This window comes from Silurus aristotelis (genome assembly GCF_946808225.1).
Source record: "Silurus aristotelis genome assembly, chromosome: 19".
Lineage (NCBI taxonomy): Eukaryota > Metazoa > Chordata > Actinopteri > Siluriformes > Siluridae > Silurus > Silurus aristotelis.
Genome location: NC_139592.1, coordinates 5,188,955 through 5,211,454, shown reverse-complemented (window position 1 = coordinate 5,211,454; position 22,500 = coordinate 5,188,955). Strand labels below are relative to the sequence as shown.

Below are 22,500 nucleotides of genomic sequence, written 5' to 3'. Positions count from 1 at the left end.
GATCAGAGATCTACTTAAAGTCCGTGTGTGAACAGAATGAAATGCAAACCGCTGCATCATGCTGCGTAAGTATGAGCAATGAAAAAAAAAAATTTATTTATGAATGTGACATTAGTCAATAATTCATTCCAGTCCAGTCCAGTCTAGCTTTCAAATAAATAAATAAACATCGTATTTAAGTTTAAAGGCAAAAAGGGAATGAAAATTTTTAAATTGTATTTAATTTATTGCATTTACTCATATAATAAACAACATATAAGTTTGTTTCTTTCTTTAGTATAAACAGTATTGTACTGTTATGTGCAATGTTTACTTTATTATTGTTATTATTATTATTATTATTATTATTATTATTATTATTATTATTATTATTATTATTTTGTTCCATGAACATTTTTTTGTTTATCAGTTTTGGCTTTTTTTGGTTCGTTAACGGTGTTGTAACGAAGTCAACTGTGCCAAAACTTCAGAAATGTAAATCTCCAAATAGTGAGAATATCAGTTCCAAACTCAAAAAACTGCATAAATGAATATATTGCATATATTATGCAAACCAGGTCAGATAATGGTTAAATATTAGAAAAAAACACTACAGTGGAGGGGTGCCAGTACTTTTAATCTTAGAAACAAATAGTGAATACAAGGTGCAGATTTTATCAGATGAAGTTCAGATATTACTTAGACGCTACAAGAGACCAGTGGAAGCAGCAGCTAGCATAACTTTCATTGCAGTTTTATAAAGCAGATTAGACGCAAACTCAAAGTACAAATGGTAGTCGACATTACAAAAGACTAACGAAGGCGAAGGGTGTCAATACTTTACCCAAATGCCCTTGAAGGGTGCAAATACTTTAAGATTACTAAAAAAAACTAAAAACCTGTACAAAATAAATATAAATATCATGTCAGGTAAAAGTCAAATATGGCAAAAAAACAAACCATGCAGGGGTGCCAATACTTTAATCTTAGCAATAAATAAATAAATAAATAAATAAATAAATAAATAAATAAAATGAAAGAATATAAGGGACAGATTTTGACAGATAAACGTTCAGTAGATTAAGCACAAACCCAAAGTATAGATGCTAATCGACATTACAGCAGATTGGCGGACGGCAGGGGTGCCAATACTTTAATCTTAGCAAAAAAATCTGAAGCACAGATTTTGGCAGATAAACTTTAGATGCCTCAAATGACTAGCAGAAGCAAGGGTGCCAATACTTTCAGCTCTGTAGGCACAAACTTGAGAGTTACAGTTGCTAGTCAAAATTACAGCACACTAGCAAAGGCAAGGGTGCCAAAACTTTTCACAAAGATAAAGTGCAGATTTTGTGAGAATAAAGTTAATTGCCATAAAAGGGTGCCAATACTTTCAGCTCTGTAGATTAGGCACAATTACAAATGTTAGTTGAAATAACAGAATAGAAAAGGGTGCCAATACTTTTTCTGTTTAAAAATATGGTGGTCTACAATGCGTTCATGTTTATTATATTTCATGTGATAAATCGGATGCATTTTGAACATGACTGATGCACAGTGTGTTTGAAAGCTTGATGACTCGAGGCTCAGGAATGTGTGGGTGGTTTTGACTTTATTTCAGGGTTATGGGCTGTGATGCTCGTTCAGTACCAGTACGCTAGAGATGGATGCTCCTTCAGCACTTTCGTTGGGAGAGTTGGGAGTTTCTTTAAATCTTCTCTGGTGGCTTCATCACTGCATTACACAACAAAAGTGAATTAATCAGTAGTGAAACAGTGAATGAAACAGTAAAACATCTGTAAAAAAAAAACAAAAAAAACAATCCAACATTTCTAAAAGATACATTATCCAGGTTTTAAGCTGCCCATCACAGGACACACACACACACACACACACACACACACACACACACACACACACACACACACACACACACACACACACACACACACACACACAGAGAAATAAGTAAATGCAATAACACAACTCAAAACTGGATTTTGTTTTCGGTACCTTGTATAATCTCCTTTAGCTTCCTGTAAAATGAAAATAATTGTTTTTATTCACTGATATAAAAGGAAATAGAGAATATCGAGACGGTGTGTTTCGTACCTGCAGTACGTGAGCAGCCAATTTGAATACCAGTTCACTGTCCACCTCAATGTCGCCCTGTTGGTTTAAATAACATGCATTTCAAAGACAAATAATATAGCATTATTTTTATAGTAATTATTATTAGTAGTAGTAGTATTAATAATACTGAGTGCTCCTCTTGGATAAAAAAACGATTTAGTTGATTTCAACTTACGAAACAATCATTATGTGATTTCATAGCATTGCTATTTATTTTCATTATTTTAGTCACTGAGGGACTTGTGAAGAAAAGAGTGCAGGCAGGGTGGAGTGGGTGGAGAAGAGTGATAGCAGGAGTGATTTGTGATAGAAGAGTATCTGCGAGAGTGAAAGGGAAATTTTATAGGACTGTGGTGAGACCTGTGATGTTGTACGGTTTAGAGACAGTGGCACTGAGTAAAAGACAGGAGGTGGAGCTACAGGTAGCAGAGCTGAAGATGTTGAGATGTTCGTTGCGAGTGACGACGATGGACAGGATTAGAAATGGGTTTATTAAAGTGACAGCGCATGTAGGACGTTTTGGAGACAAAGTGAGGGAGGTGAGATTGAGATGGTTTGGACATGTGCAGAGGAGGGACATGGGGTATATCAGTAGGAGAATGCTGAGGATGGAGCCACCAGGAAGGAGGAAAAGAGGAAGGCCAAGGAGGAGGTTTATGGATGTGGTGAGGGAAGACATGCAGGTAGTTCGGGTGAAAGAGGCAGATGTAGAGGACAGAGAGGTATGGAGACGGATGATCCGCTGTGGCGGCCCCTAATGGGAGAAGCCAAAAGAAAAAGAAATCACTGAGGGCCTTAAACACCATCAAAATGTCCTTACGGGTGCCTAAATGCTTGATAAAACACATTAAAGGCCTTTTGGTGATCTTCCAATTTAGAAAATGAGATCATATAAACATATCTACATGTGAGGAAAAATGGATCCAATGCCCGCTAGGATCCCTCTACTCAAGAAGTGCTCCGGAGGGTGCCTTTTAAATCTAAGAATACATAACGCAGTGCCCTGTAGGCACTAGAAAATGCAATGGATTGGCCAGTAGCCGCCCTGCATGTGACTTATAGTCACGGCATAGGTTCATCCACATGTGAGAAAAAATATGAAGTGACCTACAATTGCTATAAAATGTGATTAAGTGCCCTATAGGCTTTCCAACATGTGAGAAAAAAGATGAAGTGCCACAGAGGTATGAGTAACCACGCCCGCTTACAGTGCTTCTACAGCAGGTGCTTCGTCACTCTTTTTTCACCTCTGCCCCTCAGTAAGACTGTATTATCCACTCCAATTTTAGAATATAAGTGATACAACTATTTATACATTTCTGTAACTGATATAAAACAGAGTGTACAGAAACCCTGCCTGCTAAACAACTCTGTTTTTTTAATTATTGATGGAGTGCCAGTATATAGAGCGCAGGTCGTGAGACTGATGCGAGACGTTCGGGACGTACGTTATAGATACCGGTTTTAGCATTGAGGAAGAACAGCTCCACCGTCGTGTGCTCTTTCAGCAGAGAAATAGTCTCGATGTAAAATCTGCGGGGCAGAAAAACGGCACGTTCACATTTCATTAATAACCAATAAGGCGGCGAGGAGAGGCACGCTGAGGTCAGCACTTTCAGCAACACAATCATCGAGCAGACGTTTAAAGCGCAGAGGAATTTTCCAAATGTCGTTTCATTCATCAGCTACAAAAATCTCGTACAGCCGGGTTCAAAAAGTTCGGTTGTGCTAGCAAGGAGTGTTTACATTTCATCATAAATCAGACACTGCTCCTCAGTTTTCAATTGGAATCATTTATTATTTAAGACAAAACCAGAGCCAGTGTATCTACAGCTGCATGAATATCCTGCTTCGTTTGTAGTGTTGCAAAGCATATTTAACCCTGACTGCACACCACACACGTTTTCATGACATGACTTTTCCAGCCACATGTGGTTTTCCACCAAACTATTACCACAAAACTGGAGGCACACAATTGTATATAAATGGATTTTGATTTGGTATCATTTCTTTTTCCTTTCACTTGAAGTAGGAGACCTAAACCTGTTCCAGCATGACAATGCCTGCTGTGTAGCATTAAGATATGATTTCTGGACTGGAAGATCTTGAGTGGCCTCTGGAACATCTTTGGAAATAATCAAAACAATCGGTGTCAACTATGCTGCAGTTTAATAACACTAAAATATATCTGCTACAGTCTACAATATATCTACAAAGGTTGGTGATCTATCTATCTGTCTGTCTGTCTGTCTGTCTGTCTGTCTGTCTGTCTGTCTGTCTGTCTGTCTGTCTGTCTATCTGTCTATCTATCTATCTATCTATCTATCTATCTATCTATCTATCTATCTATCTATCTATCTATCTATCTATCCCAGTCAAAAAAAAACAATACAATTATTTTCATGGTTACTCCAACACACCTAACCAGGAAGTTGAGAGCGATGGGTCCCGTCTTTTTGGAAAAGTCATGTTCCAGTACTCTGCGGTCCAACTGCAGCCATCTACATTGACCACTAGGAGAGCAAAGGACTATGGGAAATTGGACTGGGTTGTACATGGTCACATTCACATAACACACAGTGATATCTTTCTATACATTACACAGTTCTGTCTTACAAAGTAGCATGTTCTTATTAAATTATTTTGAAAAATGTTTTATTACATGCAATTTATTAGCTTACTAGATATCTTTAGCATGCACCAGGCTATTGATTTACTGTCATTTAAAGCTCCTGTTTATATTACCATTACTCAAAATAATATCACACCTCGGTTACACACATCTATTCTGTGATAATTCGGCGATTTCTTACGTGTCATCGACGAACGTGAAGCCAAAGTACTCTTTCTCTTTCAGGTTGAAGTGGGACGAGACTAAATCCAGAAGCTCGCGGGACAACAGTTTTGGCTACACATTCGAAAAGAAACCATTTCTGTCAGTCACAGCATTCATTTCACTTTATGTTTATTCATGTGATAGTTGTAATCAAGTTATTCATTATATAGACAAAGTTTGTGGAGACCTGACATAATTCATAGGATTCGTATGTACATTTTGAACAAGCCGTTCTACATTAAGTTTGATGCTATCATAACCTCCACTCTTCCGGGAAGATGTTTCACTTGATTCTGGAGTGTGCTTGTGTGCTCATATATGTATTTGTGCTCATGCAGCCACAAGGGTGTTAGTAAAGTCAGGTACAGGTGAGGAGACCTGGAGTGCAGTCAGCATTCCAATTCATTCCATCAAGGTCACTCAAGATCTTTTATTCTAACCCATGGAAAGAATATCTTCCTAGAGCTGGCTTTGTGTACAGAGGCATTGGCATGTTGTAACAGGTTTGAGTCTCCTAAAGACTATGAAATGGTGTGTCTCCAAATTTGTGTTAACAGTTTGGGGAGAAATCACATAGTGTAATGCTGAAAAAGACAAGTTTCCCAATACTTTTGTCCATATTGTTTAACTTAATCTATTTTTTCTGCTTTTCCTGAATCCTGATGATAATGAGCTTTGTTCAGGACAAAAAAAATGCTGGACAGTACGGTATGGATATTGATGTATAGGTTTTCTTACATAAAAAAAGGCAGCAGTGATAACAAAAAAAAAAAGAAGTTTATCATCCTTTATCTTTATTTATCATCTTAATTCTTTGTCTTGAAAAGGCCTGTCAATCGATTAAAATATTTCATTGTGATTAATCGCAACTTATTCGCACATTTTTTTACCTGCTCTAAATGTACCATAATCCTTTCCTGTTCTAATTAACATGGCCATAGACAAATATGAATGCTTTATCCAAATTTATGTTTATCATTCGTAAAATAATAAACTTCTAACTTTCATACGGATTACACAATAATTTTTTTGTGAACCGATCAGATTTGTTTTTTTTTTAAAGCAGACATTTTCAGGCTTTCTTTGCATATATTTATCATGTCTGCGAGGCAAGTATTCACTGAGATTCAGGTTGTTTTATATACCGTAATTTCCGGGCTGTAAAGCGCACCCATATATAAGCCGCACCCAATGAATTTTACAAATATTTTTATTTTGAACATAAACAAGCCGGACCTGATTTATGTGTTTACACTAATGTACTTTACACAGGCTTTAACGAAAGACACGTTACACACGGTGTAACGGGTGAAAAATGTTGCGCTTCCTTTAGGAGCATAGCGGTATTTTGGGAATAGCCTGCCACTGCATTTTCCCGCTATTACTGCATGTGTGCAAGACGAGGATTATATCCTTATTATTTTCTGATGCTGATTATAAAGTTTCTTTGACTAACCCTTAACGCTGTTTCCAAGAAAAATAAAAAAGCACGAGTTTTGGAAACCTGTCTGTGTTTATATGATTTCTGTTGTAACTGGAGTTAGCGAGCTCTCCCTTCACCCAGACTCAACGCGCTACAACGGCTTGTATCTAAACAGTAGCCGACCAAGAAAGTCATTGTTCACTGTCTTCCTCCTTCCTTTCACAACTATTTCTCTCGGGAGTTTATCTTTTGGCATCGTCATGCGTTTAAAAATCAGCACCAGTAAAAGTTTTTTCTCCCGATGCCGTGCAGCTCAGAACACAGGTGAGGTGTGTTTTTTCGTTTCCGTTCGGAAATTTCATTGGTCGAATGTTATGTCGCTCAGTTTTTTGGCTTGAAGTTTGTGAAACCGGGAAAAACCCAGGAAAAATTCATAAATTAGCCGCTTCGTTGTTTAAGCCACGGGGTTCAAAACGTGGGAAAAAAGTAGCGATTTATAGTCCGAAAAATACGGTATGTCTTTGAAAAGAGATGACAGAGAGAGCAAGAGAGGGAGATGGCAGAGAGCACCCCCTGTCTGTTTTCATTATTTTACAAGAGCACAGCGTTTTGTTGTTATTAAAATATATTTAAATGATGCATTGCTCTTATGAGTATCTTAAAATAAAAGACAGTAATTTAAGGTTGTTTCAATGTTAAGAGAAAAAAAATGACACAAAACGCGTCGGCGCGTTTGTCGACCTCAGAGGGTTCATTGTTGAATGTGTGCAACATGGCGGATTTATAGATTTTTTTGCTTGCCTGATTTGAGACTTGGCACATCAGTAAAACAAATGTTTAGTGGTTTGGTGGAGTTTATTTATTACATATATCTGAGTAAAGGAAGGACGTCATGAATAAGATGTGTGTTGCGTTAAAGGATTTAATTTCACCTCTTTTACATATGTTTATATGTGTGCATTAAAAAACTTTATCAGATCAGAAAAGAAAAAGACTAAAGGTCATTTCTGTTTGCATCTCTTTTGCTGTGTTAATTTGAGTACCGTGATAAATCTCACCTGAACCAGCAGCTCCAGTTTTCTGTTGTCCAAAAGATGAACTTGGCACATACGTCCTTCCGTCATCTGTGTGGGAAAGAAAAACAAAAACAAAAGAAAGCCCAGAATAAGACAATATAATATTTCCATCATATAATATTTCCAGGTTCATAGACGATCTGTGAACTCAAAGCAAAAAAGGCTGCGTTTACATTTGGCATTAACATGCGACCTGTGTCTGGATGTTGTCCACATACACAATAAAAAGATCAGTGTGTACGCGCTTTCGATCGGTATGGTTTTCGATCAGCGTGTCCGGGTCCACAGGTAGTCGACGGCACGCAAAACCCCGGGCCCTCTTTACCAAACTGTCAGAAGAAAGATGGAGGACACCAGGCCATGGAGCACTATTGAAACTCGCAGGTTTACCTTTTCCAGAAGGGAATCTATCCACCTTACTAACATTCTCCTCATTTTGCGGGATTTGTAAAATGTCCCATGCCTGCAAATGGTTTTCAAAAGAAAAACCCACCACTTCAGGTCAACTCTGCTCCGGGGTTATCTTCTGCAGGCTTATTTAAATATTGCACGGGAAAGACAAATCCGATCGGTTATCCAGAGAGAGAAGTCAGCTAATTTTGTCAAGTGTAAACGCGGCATGTCATGACTTGATTGACTGATGATCCGATCTGCTTGATTAGATCACGGTGATCACATTGAAATGTCAAGTGTAAACGTGGCTGAAGGGTGCAGGACACTGACACTGAAAAACAAATCCTTACTGATAAACCCAGCTGATCGAATAAAAATTTTATTTCTTAAATACATAAGTGGGGAAGTGGTAGCTCAGTGGTTAAAGATCTAGGTCACTACTCAGAAGGTATCACCAAGCTCCTACCCTTTGGGGATCCTGAGCAAAGCCTCCTGACATGCAGTGAAATGTCTTTGATGACTACTTATGTGTATATACATTATATTCTATTTCTATTTTTACTGTAAATTTCACATCAATTTAGTTTTCAAGTCAAGTCAAGAGGCTTTTATTGTCATTTCTACTATACACAGTGGTACACAGTACACAGTAAAAACGAGACAACGTTCCTCCGGAACCCTGGTGCTACACTAAACAACAACATAGAGTTACAACACAACACAAAGCTACATAAAGTGCATCGAGTGCAACCTAGTGCAAACAGTGCAGACGAAAAACAGTACAGACAGACAGTGCAGACAGACAGTGCAGACAGACAGTGCAGACAGACAACACAAGACAAGACACAAAACCTGAGATAGCGCCGACCAGTAAACCTACTGTATACTTTGATTATACAGTACTGTGCGAGGAGAACTGTAAAAACTATACCCAGGAGTGAATAGTTTTGTAGTGCAAAAAATAGCAGCAGTCAAGAGGTGCAATAGACAGCATGTAAACAGTATAGTATAATACAGTCAAAGGTGCAAAAAACAGCATGTAAACAGTATAATAGTCAATGGTGCAAAAGACAGCACATTTTATGAAATTGTACAGCTATTTTATTCCTGTTTTTCGTTCTTTTCTTATAATATTTTCATTTCATTTATTTATTTGTAGCTTTATAATAAATTGACTGCATTTGGCAGATGCCCTTATCCTGAGCGACTTTTTGAAATTATTTTTATAGCATTTTTATTATCATTATAAACTTTTTTAAACTCAGCAGTTGATTGTTAAGGGTCTTGCTTAAGGGCCCAACAGTGGCAGTTTGGTGGTGCTGGGATTTGAACTTATGAATTTCGATCAGAAGTTAAACATCTTAACCACTGAGGCCTCTGAAGCCTTACTTCTGGATGGAGTTTTTTTTATTGGAAACCTCTGTAGTCGAGGATGGTTTCATACACTGTGAAGTGTCGAAATCAAGAACAATGGATTTGGTTCTGTAATTGATATAAACAGTTTGCGACAATGGATGGAAGCTACAATTGCCATGAACAGTTTTTGCATTCAAGTGTCCATCAATAAACAGTTAATAATCTCCAAAATAAGGGAATTATAATAAATAGATATTTGATATCATCCAGATGAGGATGGGCTCCCCTTTTGAGTCTGGATCCTCTCAAGATTTCTTCCTCATACCATCTCACCATCTCGCCTTATTTGTAACGCTAAAACGTATATCTGCAATCTTTTTCATTCTGTAAAGCTGCTTTGGGACAATGTCCAGAGGTAAAAATGCTATACAATTAACAATAAATTAAATGAAGACAATTACATACAATTATTCAGCACCTTCCGTCCACCTGCTGCGGAAAACTTTCAGTATGAGGAGTTTGTTTAATTGCAGGGTTTTTGTGTATAAATATCAAGGCAGAAAGTCTTTGACGCCAAGATGGTCGCTGTAGATTTTTTTTCAACGTCTGGGACATCACTTTGTCCATTTTTATACAGTGTGTCAGACTGTGTCAGAAACCACAAGTGCTTCTAAACTGGTGCATGTGACAGATGGCTACTCGCTTGTTTAGCTAATGTAATGATCAATATTTGGAATAAGACTGTTACAGGTTGTTGCATTCAGTCTATTTTTTGTCACAAAAATTGGAAAAAATGATTATGAAATCATAATGTTTAAGAATGATTTATTTGCTCAAAATTTAGATTTCAAAGATGAAAAGTTTGTGTTTTTTTGTAGGATTAAACATATCTAAAATAATCAATCACCAGAGCATAATTCATCAGTGTCTTCGTCCAACATTCTGGCATATGTTCATATGGATCACTGTGTGCTTTTTCAAAAAAGATGAGAATAAATGTAAATGGGAGTCCAACACATGTCCTCTCCTTGCGATATTTTGCAACGTGTCCAAAATCATCCGACACTCATTCCAGAACAACCCAATGCTTTTGTTACACCGCTGTTTTATTTTTTATATATTATAATTGTGTTAAAAACTCACACGAATTCTCACACGACTAACCACCAGATTTGGTAGATCTGTGTGATACAACAAACATATCATAAAATGATATATATCATGATATGCAGATTCCCCTTGGAAACTGCCAGCAACAGATTTATTAATGAAAACTAATTCATTTGATAGGTTTTTCCATAATGTGCACAAAAAATAAACAAAAAAAACCCTTCCTACTCTCTTTGTTACGCCACAATGCTATTTTCCAATTATTATCTGTACCTGATACACCTGGCGCAGGTAAGAGCAGGTATGCAAGCAAGAAATCATCGTCCAGATGTAGCATTTTCGTATCACCCAAAGCAAAATGTCCAGCAGGAGACGTCCGCTACGGAAAAACACAGTCTCCAAATCCCTCACTAACGTCCACGCCATGCTTTTCAGGGAAGAAATAACCCCGAAATGTGAAATGGCTTCAGAAGGGATACGGTGAAAAGGCTGAGCTTCAGCCAGAGCACTCAATCAGCTTCATATGTAGTGCTGAGCAGCGTCAAGGTTAAACTTCACACACTACCATACCACCATACGCACAATAGAGGCACAAAATGTGTGTGCGTGTGTGCAAAACTTTTGTGAGTGGGAAGGCTTGAAGGATTTTGGAAGAAAAACCTGAGGTTTGTGGTGCCATAGTCCACATTCAAACACACACACACACACATAGAGCCACTTCATGATTCCGAAAACAGGCCAGGCTGCACCACAAAGTCCTCCATGAACCGTCCACGTGTCCACACTGAGCTTTAAAAAGCTGCTGCTGCGCCTCTAAAAGGTTTTTTTTTTTCACTTCTGCTAAAAGCATCTGGCTTCATATCACTGTGTTCAAATGCTACAAGTGTCAGTGCCTGAATGTACTGTATTATACAGAATTCTTTTTCTAAATGATGATCAGCAAAGGTTCTGTTTGCTTTCAGATTCAGATTTCTCTCACAACCAAACATCAGATTTCCATGTTAAATAACATCTCCAAATAAAAAGGAACGCCCGAGCACGAGTCACTGCAGGAGTGGGTGATATGGCCAAAATATTATATCATGATACTTCATTTCTTTGCTGCACAACATGCATGATGATATACAGGCATCTTGTTTAGCAGAGAAGTAAAAAACTGTGTATAATTTTTTTTTATTTTGAGTAAGATGGAGTCTTTAGTGCCAATGCAGGATGTCACGTACACAGGTATGTAACGCTGTTGTCTCAAAAATTGGAACTGATTTGTTTTAAGAATGTATCACATTAAATAAACTGTGGGATAAAATATATTTTCGTATATATATATATATATATATATATATATATATATATATATATATATATATATATATATATATATATACTGTATACAGTGCAACTTCGATACTCGCGGGGGTTACGTTCTATAACCCCTCGTGAGTAACAAAAAATCTCAAGGTTTTTACCTTTTTGATGGTTCCTTTTTCAAGGGGAATTTTACTGTACTGTACTGTAAACTCAACAAAAAATGTGAATTACTTGTCATAAATGTTTTATTTACTACTTTAAATGAATACTACACTAATTAAATATTTTTTTAAACATTTTTATGTAACTTATTAGTACAAACTATGTTTTGAAATGTTTGAAACTATCAAATCCAAATAAAAAGTCGCACACTATCGAGGTCGCGAGTGTCAAGATTTTATATATATATATATATATATATATATATATATATATATATATATATATATATATATATATATATATATATATATATATATACCGTAATTTCCGGACTAATAAGCGCACCCAAATATAAGCCGCACCCACTGAATTTGACAAAGATTTTTATTTTGAACATAAATAAGCCGCACCTGTCTATAGCCGCAGTGTCTCAGTGTCTACACTGAAACTAATGAACTTTACACAGGCTTAAACGAAAGGCAGTGTCTGTTACACGACTTGTATCGAAACAGTAGCCGACCAAGAAAGTCATTGTTCACTGTCTTCCTCCTTCCTTTCACAACTATTTCTCTCGGGAGTTTATCTTTTGGCATCGTCGTGCGTTTAAAAATCACCAAGCTTTTCTCCCGATGCCGTGCAGCTCAGAACACAGGTGAAGTGCGTTTTTTCATGCCCGGTTGTTTTCAGCGTGACGAATGATTCTCATTTCCTGTAGACAGTCCGAGTGAGCGGCAGGTCAAACGTCAGAGGAACATCATCCATATTTATGATGTGGTGCGGCCCGATTCAGTGGGAGCGCATCTGATTTAATATAAAGAGTTTCATTGGTTCATATATATATATATATATATATATATATATATATATATATATATATATATATATATATATATATATATATTTTTTTTTTTTTTTTTATTATTATTATTTATTTATACAGTACACTACTATAAATTGCTCTGTTTTGCTAAATTATGTACTGTAATTTGTTAAATTATTAACAAATTACAGTATACTACCCCATACTGTTTACCATTTTATAAGACTCCTGGGTAGACAAGGTCATGTCTCGACTTGATTATTTTCAAAGTTATCCATCATAATAGTCATAAGTCCATCATAAGTCGGGGACTATCTGTGTTTATATAAATATAAATATACAGTATATGTGATTAAAGAGGTGAAATCAGGTGTACACTTTATGACCACATATTTGTGGACCATTACACTTATGTGGTTCTCCCCAGTTGCCACAAAAAGCACTTTGTAAAGAATGCTTTTTCAGAGAATTACATTTTGCCTTCATTGTATCTAAGAGACACAAATTTGTTCCAGCATAACGGTGCTTCTGTACACAAAGCGAGCTCTATGAAGACATGTTGTGTTAAAGTCAGAGTTAAAGAACTTGAGTGTCCTGCAAAAAGCCCTGACCTCAACCTCACTGTGTGCACTCCTGACCACCAAACCCAACATTATACCTGATCTCACAAAGGCTCTTGTAGATGAACGATCACAAGTTCTGTCCTGTCTTATGTATCATTGGTTCTACAGGTGCTAGCACATTTTCTAGCACTTCCTGGTTCTTTATTTGACTGTGTACTGTGCATTGCAATGTATGTGTTTGTAATGACAATAAAGCCACTGGACTTGAAATTCTCACAGGCAAGCTCTGAAATCTAATGGAAAGTCTTCCCAGATGAGTGGAGCTTATTGTGGTGTCCACAAACCTTTAGCCATTGAGTCTAACAACATTTCAGGGGTTAGATTTGATATATAATTGTTATTTAAAACAACACAATCTCTCAATCTCCACTGAATGAGACTTGCATTGACTGTGATGTTATGTTGCAATCTAAAAAGCAGATCTTTCAGGAGCAGTGTTCAGTTTCTGCTATCTCTGTTCGACTCATCCATGAATAATTTATGAGAATTTGTCTGAGGAATGTAGATAAGCTAATCGCATTGCTCTGGGACCAATGGACACAAAGGTCAGTCTACCCAGAGAGATTAAGCGTGTGTCTATAAGGTGAACTGGCCAAAAATCAGGTGAGGGTGCAGCCAGTAGAATTTTACTTATATTAAAGACTATTATGACAAAATGATCCAATTCTGGTGGGCGTGGTCTCTTCCACACGAGTCACATCTTTAATTTTTATGTTAATATTAATAATATGTGTATATATGTGTATATATACAGTATATATGTTCCTGCTATTCTTAACACTGGAGTCTGAGGTGGTAAAAAGACGAACACAGAGACCTGATTTATTTCTATTGATCTGTCACCTCGAATGTAATTAAATACAAATAACACTGAGGAGCAGTTATCATTTCATCAATAAACGCAAGAACCTCCACGTCAATAAGATTCAGGACTGCAGTCCCTGCATACAATCCAACGGTAGCCAATCAGATAACAGCTTCTGTCCTTCATTTCCACTATAAAAATGTGAGCTGCCTCTTTTGTGTGCTTACCGCCACTGTTTCATGTCACCCCTCCTTGAATAATTCTTATTCCTGACAGAAATGTGTGTCCTCCACATGTCATTTCACTGTGTACTGTGCACTATATATAGTTGTGATGATAATAATGATCTTGACTTGACGTATTGCAACCAATCAGATTGCACTTTTCATTCTGCTGTAGTCATGCAGACTACAGTTCCCATCCAAACTTTCTTCCACAGGGTCACTTTAAACTGTTAAATAAACATCTAAACCTAATATACCACACCAGAAGTGGGAATTAACGAAGTACAAATACTTTATTAATATACTTAAGTAGATTTTTCTGGTATCAGTACTTTACCTCACTATTTTTGTGAACAACTTTTTACTTTCACTCATTGCATTTTCTACACAAATATCTGTACCTTCTACTGCCTACATTTTCAAACCTGACTCATTACTTTAGTTTAAATCTATTTGGTGACATGATCAATATTTTTTACTTCTCATTGCATGCCATTTTCAGTCCATCAACATATTTCTTGGCTTTTTCGACCTACCACTGGTGTATCATTTATTGCCTATTACCCACCTAGTTTACGAAACTAACAACGAGCAATGCAGAAGGCAACAAGAAGTCTGGGGTTAACATGGATGAGACAGAGGGAGTCAGCGATGTAAACATGAGAACAGAACAGAATTATTTTTGTATTGATGTGATTAATATGAGGTGAGGTCCGGTTACCAACGTGACACTAAAACAGATGTACCACATCCTCTTCCCCCGAATGCCACCTGAAACAATCAGAGCAAAGTTCCTGTTTTCAATAGCACATTAAATAATTGGAATTCAGTTCCCCGCTCTCTAAATCAACCATCATCAATTACACTGATATTTCTGCCCCGATGCCAATGAATAAAAAATTAGTCCATTAATCAACTGATTAAACAAAGATATTCACTTCCAGTCAGGAACAATCAGTTCAACACTCAAACTTTAACCACAGTTCCTGTCATTATTGGCACCAAATAGTCCCTGGCTTCCAAAACAAGCATAACTACTGTATGAGGGGAATTTAAGTGCAACCGGGACTTTTAATGATACAGGTACAAACAGAAAGATATTTGAATGGTGTAAATGTTTCAAAGAAGGGAGTATATCCATCTATGACAATTTTTTCCAGGCATAAGTTAAATACTGGGATAAGTGTATAAATGTAGCAGGAGAAAAATAAATGCAGTTTCACTTGAAAATCCCTGTTGGACTTGAATGCCCCTGGTATTTAGACTGAGATTTTAGCACACGGTGGAAAGCTAATGCCACCCCAAACACACTGCAATTCCTACTCAGAGTCACAGCAAACATTAGCACTATACAAGCCCCAGTGTCAGTGTAACCAATGACTGCAAAACGTCACTTTCATAATAAGCAATTATAGCACAGTTTCCTCTCTTCGACTTTTCACAATACAGGTCGAAAAGTACAGCCTCTATTGACTAGTGACTCTTCTGTGTTTAATAGAGGATGCAGATGTTTCTCGTTTTAGGAGTATACCCTAAACAGAGCATGAAATAATGGCTTTTTAAACTTTATGCAGTGCACTAAATGTCCATTAGAGGGCTGTTTGGTATTCAACTCGTATTCTTTCCTATAATAAACTGATTTTGTTAGCAGATGAGATTGTTATATTGCTCTGTTTGGACTAAGGAGCCTTCCTGTAGTTAGTCAATATTTTTAAACTTGAAATAATATAATACAAAACTACTCACTTATGTAATTACAAAAAAAAATTATATTTGAAACATGTTTAATTACAGAATTATTAAATCCAGTTTAAGAATTAACACTAATGCTAACAATGCTAACTCTTGAGCCTGTGTTAAATAATTTGATGTTACACTTCTACTGTATACAGAGTAATGTGCAACGCATTCTGTCTTCATTCCCTTCCTCAATAAAAGAAAAAAGGTCAGTATCATTATGAGATCCAGACAATAGCGTAGATTCTCATACACACATGCAGACACAGATAGATGCCACACACACACATACACTCACATACACTCAGACCTGCCGAATGAGCAAATGGGAAGCATATAGGCACTGAGCATTTTGTGAGCAAACTGCAAGACATAAACTCTGTCTGAAGTTCTACATTATAGTAATAAAATTAGGAATAAAACGTGATCGAATACCATTACACAGGTCATTGTGAAAACTGATGACACACACCACTGTTGGTTGTGAAATCGCTGACCCTAGCTGGATAATGAAGTTAATGTTAGATTGACTCACGCTCAATGTTCTGTGTGGATGCAGCGGCCAAAATCATAGTAAGGTGCAGTTATAGGAAAATAATCAACATTGGGTAGAATGATGGTGTTGAATGATGAAGTGGATATGCGATTACCACCTTAAAGTCGGTTACTTCCTTTTATAGCACATCCTGAAGCACATCCTGAAGCAGTTCCGAAGCATTCGGGCCGCCACATCCAGACTGTGCAACAGTTTTTTTCCCTCGAGCCATCAGGCTCTTTAAACACACAGAACTGAACTGAAACTCACACACACACACACACACACACACACACACACACACACACACACTCAACTGTGTGACTGATCTGTACAACCCAGACTCAACACACACTTGTACTCATTTCACACATCCATGACTTCAGCACCACCCTTATTATATCACCTCATTACCACAAACTGTTTACATGCTGTTTTTGCACATCCTTTTGACTGCTGCTGTTGCTGTTTTGCACAAACCCTTTTGTTTACATTTTGTTTTTACTTACAAGTACACTCCTGTACTCAGTTCTCTCTGCACACTGTACTGTTTAATATACCTGTTTGCACCAGGTTGCACACGATGCACTTTATATGGCGAGGACACTTACTAGTCCTTAACTCTGCATTTTCCTGTTATGTAGCTTTATGTTGTTTTATGTAGCACCAGGGTTCTGGAGGAACATTATCTTATTTTGTGTACTGCATCAGCTATTTATGGTTAAAATTACAATAAAAAGCTTCTTGACTTCTTGACTTGACTTGAATTGTTTTAGCCCTTCTCACAACACAACAATTTGCTATACATTTATTAATTTTGTGTCTACAAGTTTTAGAAGGTAATTTCAAACTTGATACTTTTATTTACATGTCAACCCCTGTTAGCATTTACATTATAGTAACTATGAAGTCCTCGCACTAGCCTCTCTTACTTTATCTTGACTTAAGACAAAATAAAACCCCACACAGTTTGTCAGCTGACTGAGAAACAAACAAAAAAATGAAACCATATAATCTGGCTGTTGCAAAGTACTGCCACTGGAGACTCATTCCATAAATGCTTCCTTACAGAAAATGGTGTGAATATAATATCAGTGATTATCCGTTTGTGAAATAGCAATATGTTTGCTATCTGGTTATTATTATCTTTGTCCACCATGAAGAATAAATCACAGTGAATGAGCTGTTACTACGGGAAACGATAACATTGTATTTATGTACTGTATTAACCATTAAATAATATATTTTCCAGAATAGATAGATAGATAGATAGATAGATAGATAGATAGATAGATAGATAGATAGATAGATAGATAGATAGATAGATAGATAAACCAGCAAAGTGTAGAATATTGAACAGATCCATGCACTTAGATCAGACAGGAAGTAAGAAAAAATTATTACATACACTAAATACACTCAGCACATGGAGTGTAACTGTAATGTATCCTATGAAGTAAGATGTGTTGATATTACACTGTTCCCTCGTATCGACTAACACATGATACTGTCTCGGTCAGTGCACTCCTCGATGTGAGATCATCTCTACTGCTCCCAGCCAATCAGAACAGGGTTTATATAAGCGATGAGGTGTGCATCAGTTTAACATGTCAGACTCAGGCGAGGAGTCAGGATCCAAGCTCAAAAGCTATCAGGCCAAACAGATGGAATCACAATCTAAAAAAAATGAGCAAAGACCCACAGTAATAATCCAAAGACAAAATCAGAAGGGTAGATATGTAATGGTTTGTCAACAGAGTCAAACAGATCGTTGTGATTCTAAAAAAGTGTAATAGTGCATTTATTATTTAATTTTGAACATTTTTATATGACTTGGATAAATGAGTTGTGTCAGAGAGACATTCATTTATTTTTACCCGTGCATTTCACTACAAGGCCTTCAAGGAAAATCTCAACATCTGCAGCTCTGCACTGAAATTAACCCCATAAAATTACCACAGCTTTTCTGTGCATTTGTGTGCATTTTTTTTCCCCAATGAAATTGTGTGGTTTTTGTACAAATTCTACAAGAAAAACAATGCAAAAGTATCAACGGTTCATGAAAAAGCTTAAATGTTTTGGCTAAACTTTCCTAATAATTTGTCTAACTCTACTTGAAAAGGGCGTCTTGTAAATGTCCTTGTAATTATATCTGTGACCAAATTAATTTCTTCTCCTCTCCTACTGTGAACAGCTGTGAACTCTACATGAATATATTTGAGCTTGTGCATTTTGAGACAGATGTGGGTTGCAGTAGTGCGCTCACTAACCATATATGTTTCTATGCCTTCTATTGGGCCTCAGAGTGACCAAATTGCAGTCTGATTGGTTAAAGCAACAGCTTCAAGCTACATGGATTTGAGTTACCCAAGAGCCTGTGCTGTTGATTTTTTTTATGGCCTTACTCTAGAAACTCTAAACGAAAGCACACGAGAGAAACACTATTATTAGACTATTGGGAATAATTAAATACATATTTATGGACAAAATATTTAATAAAGCATAAATCAGTGATTCGGATAGATGACGACCCGCCACTGAACTGAAACTGAAAACTGAAAAAAAATTCTTCAGTCAACTTATAAGAAACCGAAATAAGAAATTCTTTCACCACACAGCTGGATGAATTTATTTTTTCTGTTTAATTTAATATTTTTTTTTTTATGAACTAAATTACTTTGCAAAGATATGATAATTTTGCTGAACGAGATTCAATGATCCAAATAAGAAAAATAATCCTTTACTATAGTCCAAAGCAAAAAGAATAAAAAAAAAAAGAGACATCTGCAGGCCTGGAGGGGAATTGTCCTGTTACAATTGGGATTACGATCCCATGGGACCCAATAAAAGAATTCACAGGAGCAGGTGGTCAGATATGTAGCTCATAGGACAAAGGAACAGAATGCGGTGCAAAGCTCTTGCTGGGTTTATAGCGCTGAATTCATCAATCTTCTTTAAATGTCTTGTCCTGGTCGAGGTTACTGCGGGGTAAATGATTTTCATAGGAAATGTTGTTCAAATATTTTAGAAGTAAAGAAAAATCAAACTAGGAGAAAAGTATATAATAACTACCGGTGTGGACGAACGTATGAATGGGCTGGGGAAATCATTCCACCTCTTATCTCTTGACTGACAGATATGATATGCCGTCTATTTTTATCTAATAAAGGCATGAAAGCGGCTCCTGAGCAGTGCATTTTATTGTGGTCTTATCACTAAGCGATGACTATCTGCTCGATTCATTCCTTTAAACCAGCAAATCAGATTTAGGTAGACTTGACAGACAAACTGGTGTTTGTGTTTGCATCTTTCATGTGTGGAATAAAGAGCCGGCTTTGTCCCACTACACAAACACACACACACACACACACACACACACACACACACACACACACACACACACCAAACAGACCAGTGATGACAAGTTCAGAACATTAAACAACAGAATCACTGAGACAGGAAAAAGGAAATTTCGTCTAACCTAAATCATTAATCTATATATATAATGTAATATTTTTTTTTCTCTTCCTGTGGACAGACACTTTTAGATCTCTCTTAATTTTGCTAAAAACTAAAAATCAGTTATTGTAATGTGAAAATTGTTTGGTTTAGAGTGAAGTTTGCTGGTCTTATCAGCAAACTTCATTGTGGCAATTTTTGTGCCAAATAATTGAGTGACAAAGTTCGGGTCATGTCAGAAACGTTTGAATAAATGTTCTCAAGTCATCAACATAAAGTCGATACAGTGTGACACCAAACTCACAAACTCACAGGAGAAAAAATTATACACAGTAATTTTTGAAAGTAAAATTATAAAATACAATATAGAGTAAACATACGCCACTATATATGGACAAAAGTTTGTGCACACGAGCCCATAAGTTTCAATTGCGCTTTTTAAACATCCCATTCCACATCGATTCTCTGTTTGCTGTTATAATAACCTCCACTCTTCTGGGAAGATGTTCCACTAGATTTTGGAGATTTGTGCTCATTCAGCTACATGTACATTAGTAAAAGCAGGTATTAATGTGACGTGAGGAGGCCTGGGGGTGCAGTCAGCATTCACCTATATCCAAAAGCTGTTCAGTAGAGTTGAATTCAGAGCTCTATAGCAGTAGATCTTCCACTCCAATACATGTAAACCATACTTTCATAGAGCTGGCTTTGGGCACAGGGGAATTGCCATGCTGGAAGAGGTTTGTGTCTTTTAGTCCAAATGAAAGGAAAATGTAACGCTACCGCATCCAAAGACATTCAATGCAAGTGTGTGCCTCCAGCAACAGTTTATGGATGAACCACATATGGATTGAAAAATCAGGTGTCCCAATACTTTTGTCCATTAGTGTATGTGGCAAAATGTACATTTATATTCTGTAGAGGCAGAAACAGTGACTTTATTGTAGTTACTGTATTAGCTACAAATACTGTAGTACCAATGTAAATACATGCTAATGGACAAAAACAAATATCCTTATTTCATCATTTTAAGAAATCCAAGCGTATGTACAGATCACTCTGATGATATAAGCAGAATGTGGCCATTTTCTTTAATTGCAGTTCATGCATTAGATGATCTCCATTATATAATCAGACCCAGAGATTCACAGTCTGTTATAGAATTCAGCCAAGATATTTATATTTTACAGGAGCTGGCTCCAGAAAGCAACCGCCCCCGCACACACACACACACACACACACACACACATACACACAGACAGGCAGATAACAAACTTTGCATTTCCGGAATTCAGCCTTGTAAATTCAGAGAAAACAAATTATGTGTTTCCCAAGTGTGAGCATCAACTAAACACCTGGTATACAAATAAGAGATGCAAATCTCCTTCCTGAGCCACTGACCTCATTTCTCTCACAGCAAAAATGCTCTGAGACATACAGGCTGAAAGTACACAAGCTGTTCATTTCTACTCAGCTGTCAATCACAATACACACAATGCGTAATAAGTAATTATCTTAATAAAGTGTCCGTGAAGGATCAAGGAATTGAGTGTAAAAAAAAAGACAGTGTTTCTATGATACTAAGTGTTTTATGACATAATCAGCACTCAGAAGAAAAGCGAGAGAAACATACAACATTACTCAAACACCTGATGAATTCACAAATACAACACTGATCTCTGAACTGTGCTGGTGGGTGTGGCCTAGTATTCTAATGAGCACACTTGATTGGCATAATTCAGTAAGTGGTTTCTACCTACTACATCATTAAAAGACATTGATCATGTACCCTTTGTTAGCTGTGTCTATCAGGATTAGCTTCTGTTAAATGAGCTAGGTCTACAATTACTAAACACTAGATTAGCATTCTTTTGCTAGGCTAAATATTCGTTAAAATAACTAGCTATCACATGATAGACTTATCGTTTACACTCTTTCACTTGGTAGACTTGTCCAGCTTTTCCTGGCTAGACTAACTGAGTTTTTATTTTTTTGTTATTAGGTTAGCTGTCACTCATTTGATTAGCCTCCATTCACTAGTTCGGTTTCACGTAATTGCACAGCTTTCTTTCTTTCTTTAGACTAGATTAGCCATCATTCCCTAGATTATCCCTTGACCCTTAGCCCTTAAGGTTAGCATTCACTCACTAGACTAGCATGTTAGATTAGCTAGGCCATTCAGATTCAAAGCGAGAACTTTACGTGAACCTTATGCAGATAGATAGATAGATAGATAGATAGATAGATAGATAGATAGATAGATAGATAGATAGATAGATAGATAGATAGATAAAACTTTGTCATTGCATAGTGCAGGTACACAGAAATGCAGTTTAGCATCTACCAGAGGTGCAAACAGTAGCAAATGTGCAAATTGACAAGTGCAAATAAAAAGCTATACTGCTAGTAGTAAAAATCTGCAGTTACTGCTTTCATTACTGTATGTGCAGCTTTGCATTTAACGATAAGGAAAGATGCTAAGATGCTACAAAAGCACCTAAATTGATTAACTAACAAGAGG

General features: G+C 36.8%; 1 protein-coding gene across 2 annotated transcripts in view; it reads right to left on the bottom strand.

Annotated features, from left to right (window-relative positions):
• LOC310714982 (FERM domain-containing protein 4B-like) overlaps positions 1 to 22,500 on the bottom strand; it is a 45,787-nt gene that overhangs the window by 20,649 nt on the left and 2,638 nt on the right. The window contains exons 1-8 of one of the 2 annotated variants that reach the window (XM_083521104.1): positions 10,580 to 10,903; positions 7,430 to 7,495; positions 4,926 to 5,020; positions 4,533 to 4,625; positions 3,561 to 3,645; positions 2,092 to 2,148; positions 1,993 to 2,015; positions 1,630 to 1,713 (exon numbers count right to left, since the gene is read on the bottom strand). In XM_083521104.1, the coding sequence (XP_083377230.1) occupies positions 1,630 to 1,713; positions 1,993 to 2,015; positions 2,092 to 2,148; positions 3,561 to 3,645; positions 4,533 to 4,625; positions 4,926 to 5,020; positions 7,430 to 7,495; positions 10,580 to 10,732 (656 nt within the window). In that variant the 5' untranslated portion in view covers positions 10,733 to 10,903. Of the gene's footprint in view, positions 1 to 1,629; positions 1,714 to 1,992; positions 2,016 to 2,091; positions 2,149 to 3,560; positions 3,646 to 4,532; positions 4,626 to 4,925; positions 5,021 to 7,429; positions 7,496 to 10,579; positions 10,904 to 22,500 lie in introns of those variants that run through there. The other variant, XM_083521105.1, reaches the window with a different exon arrangement.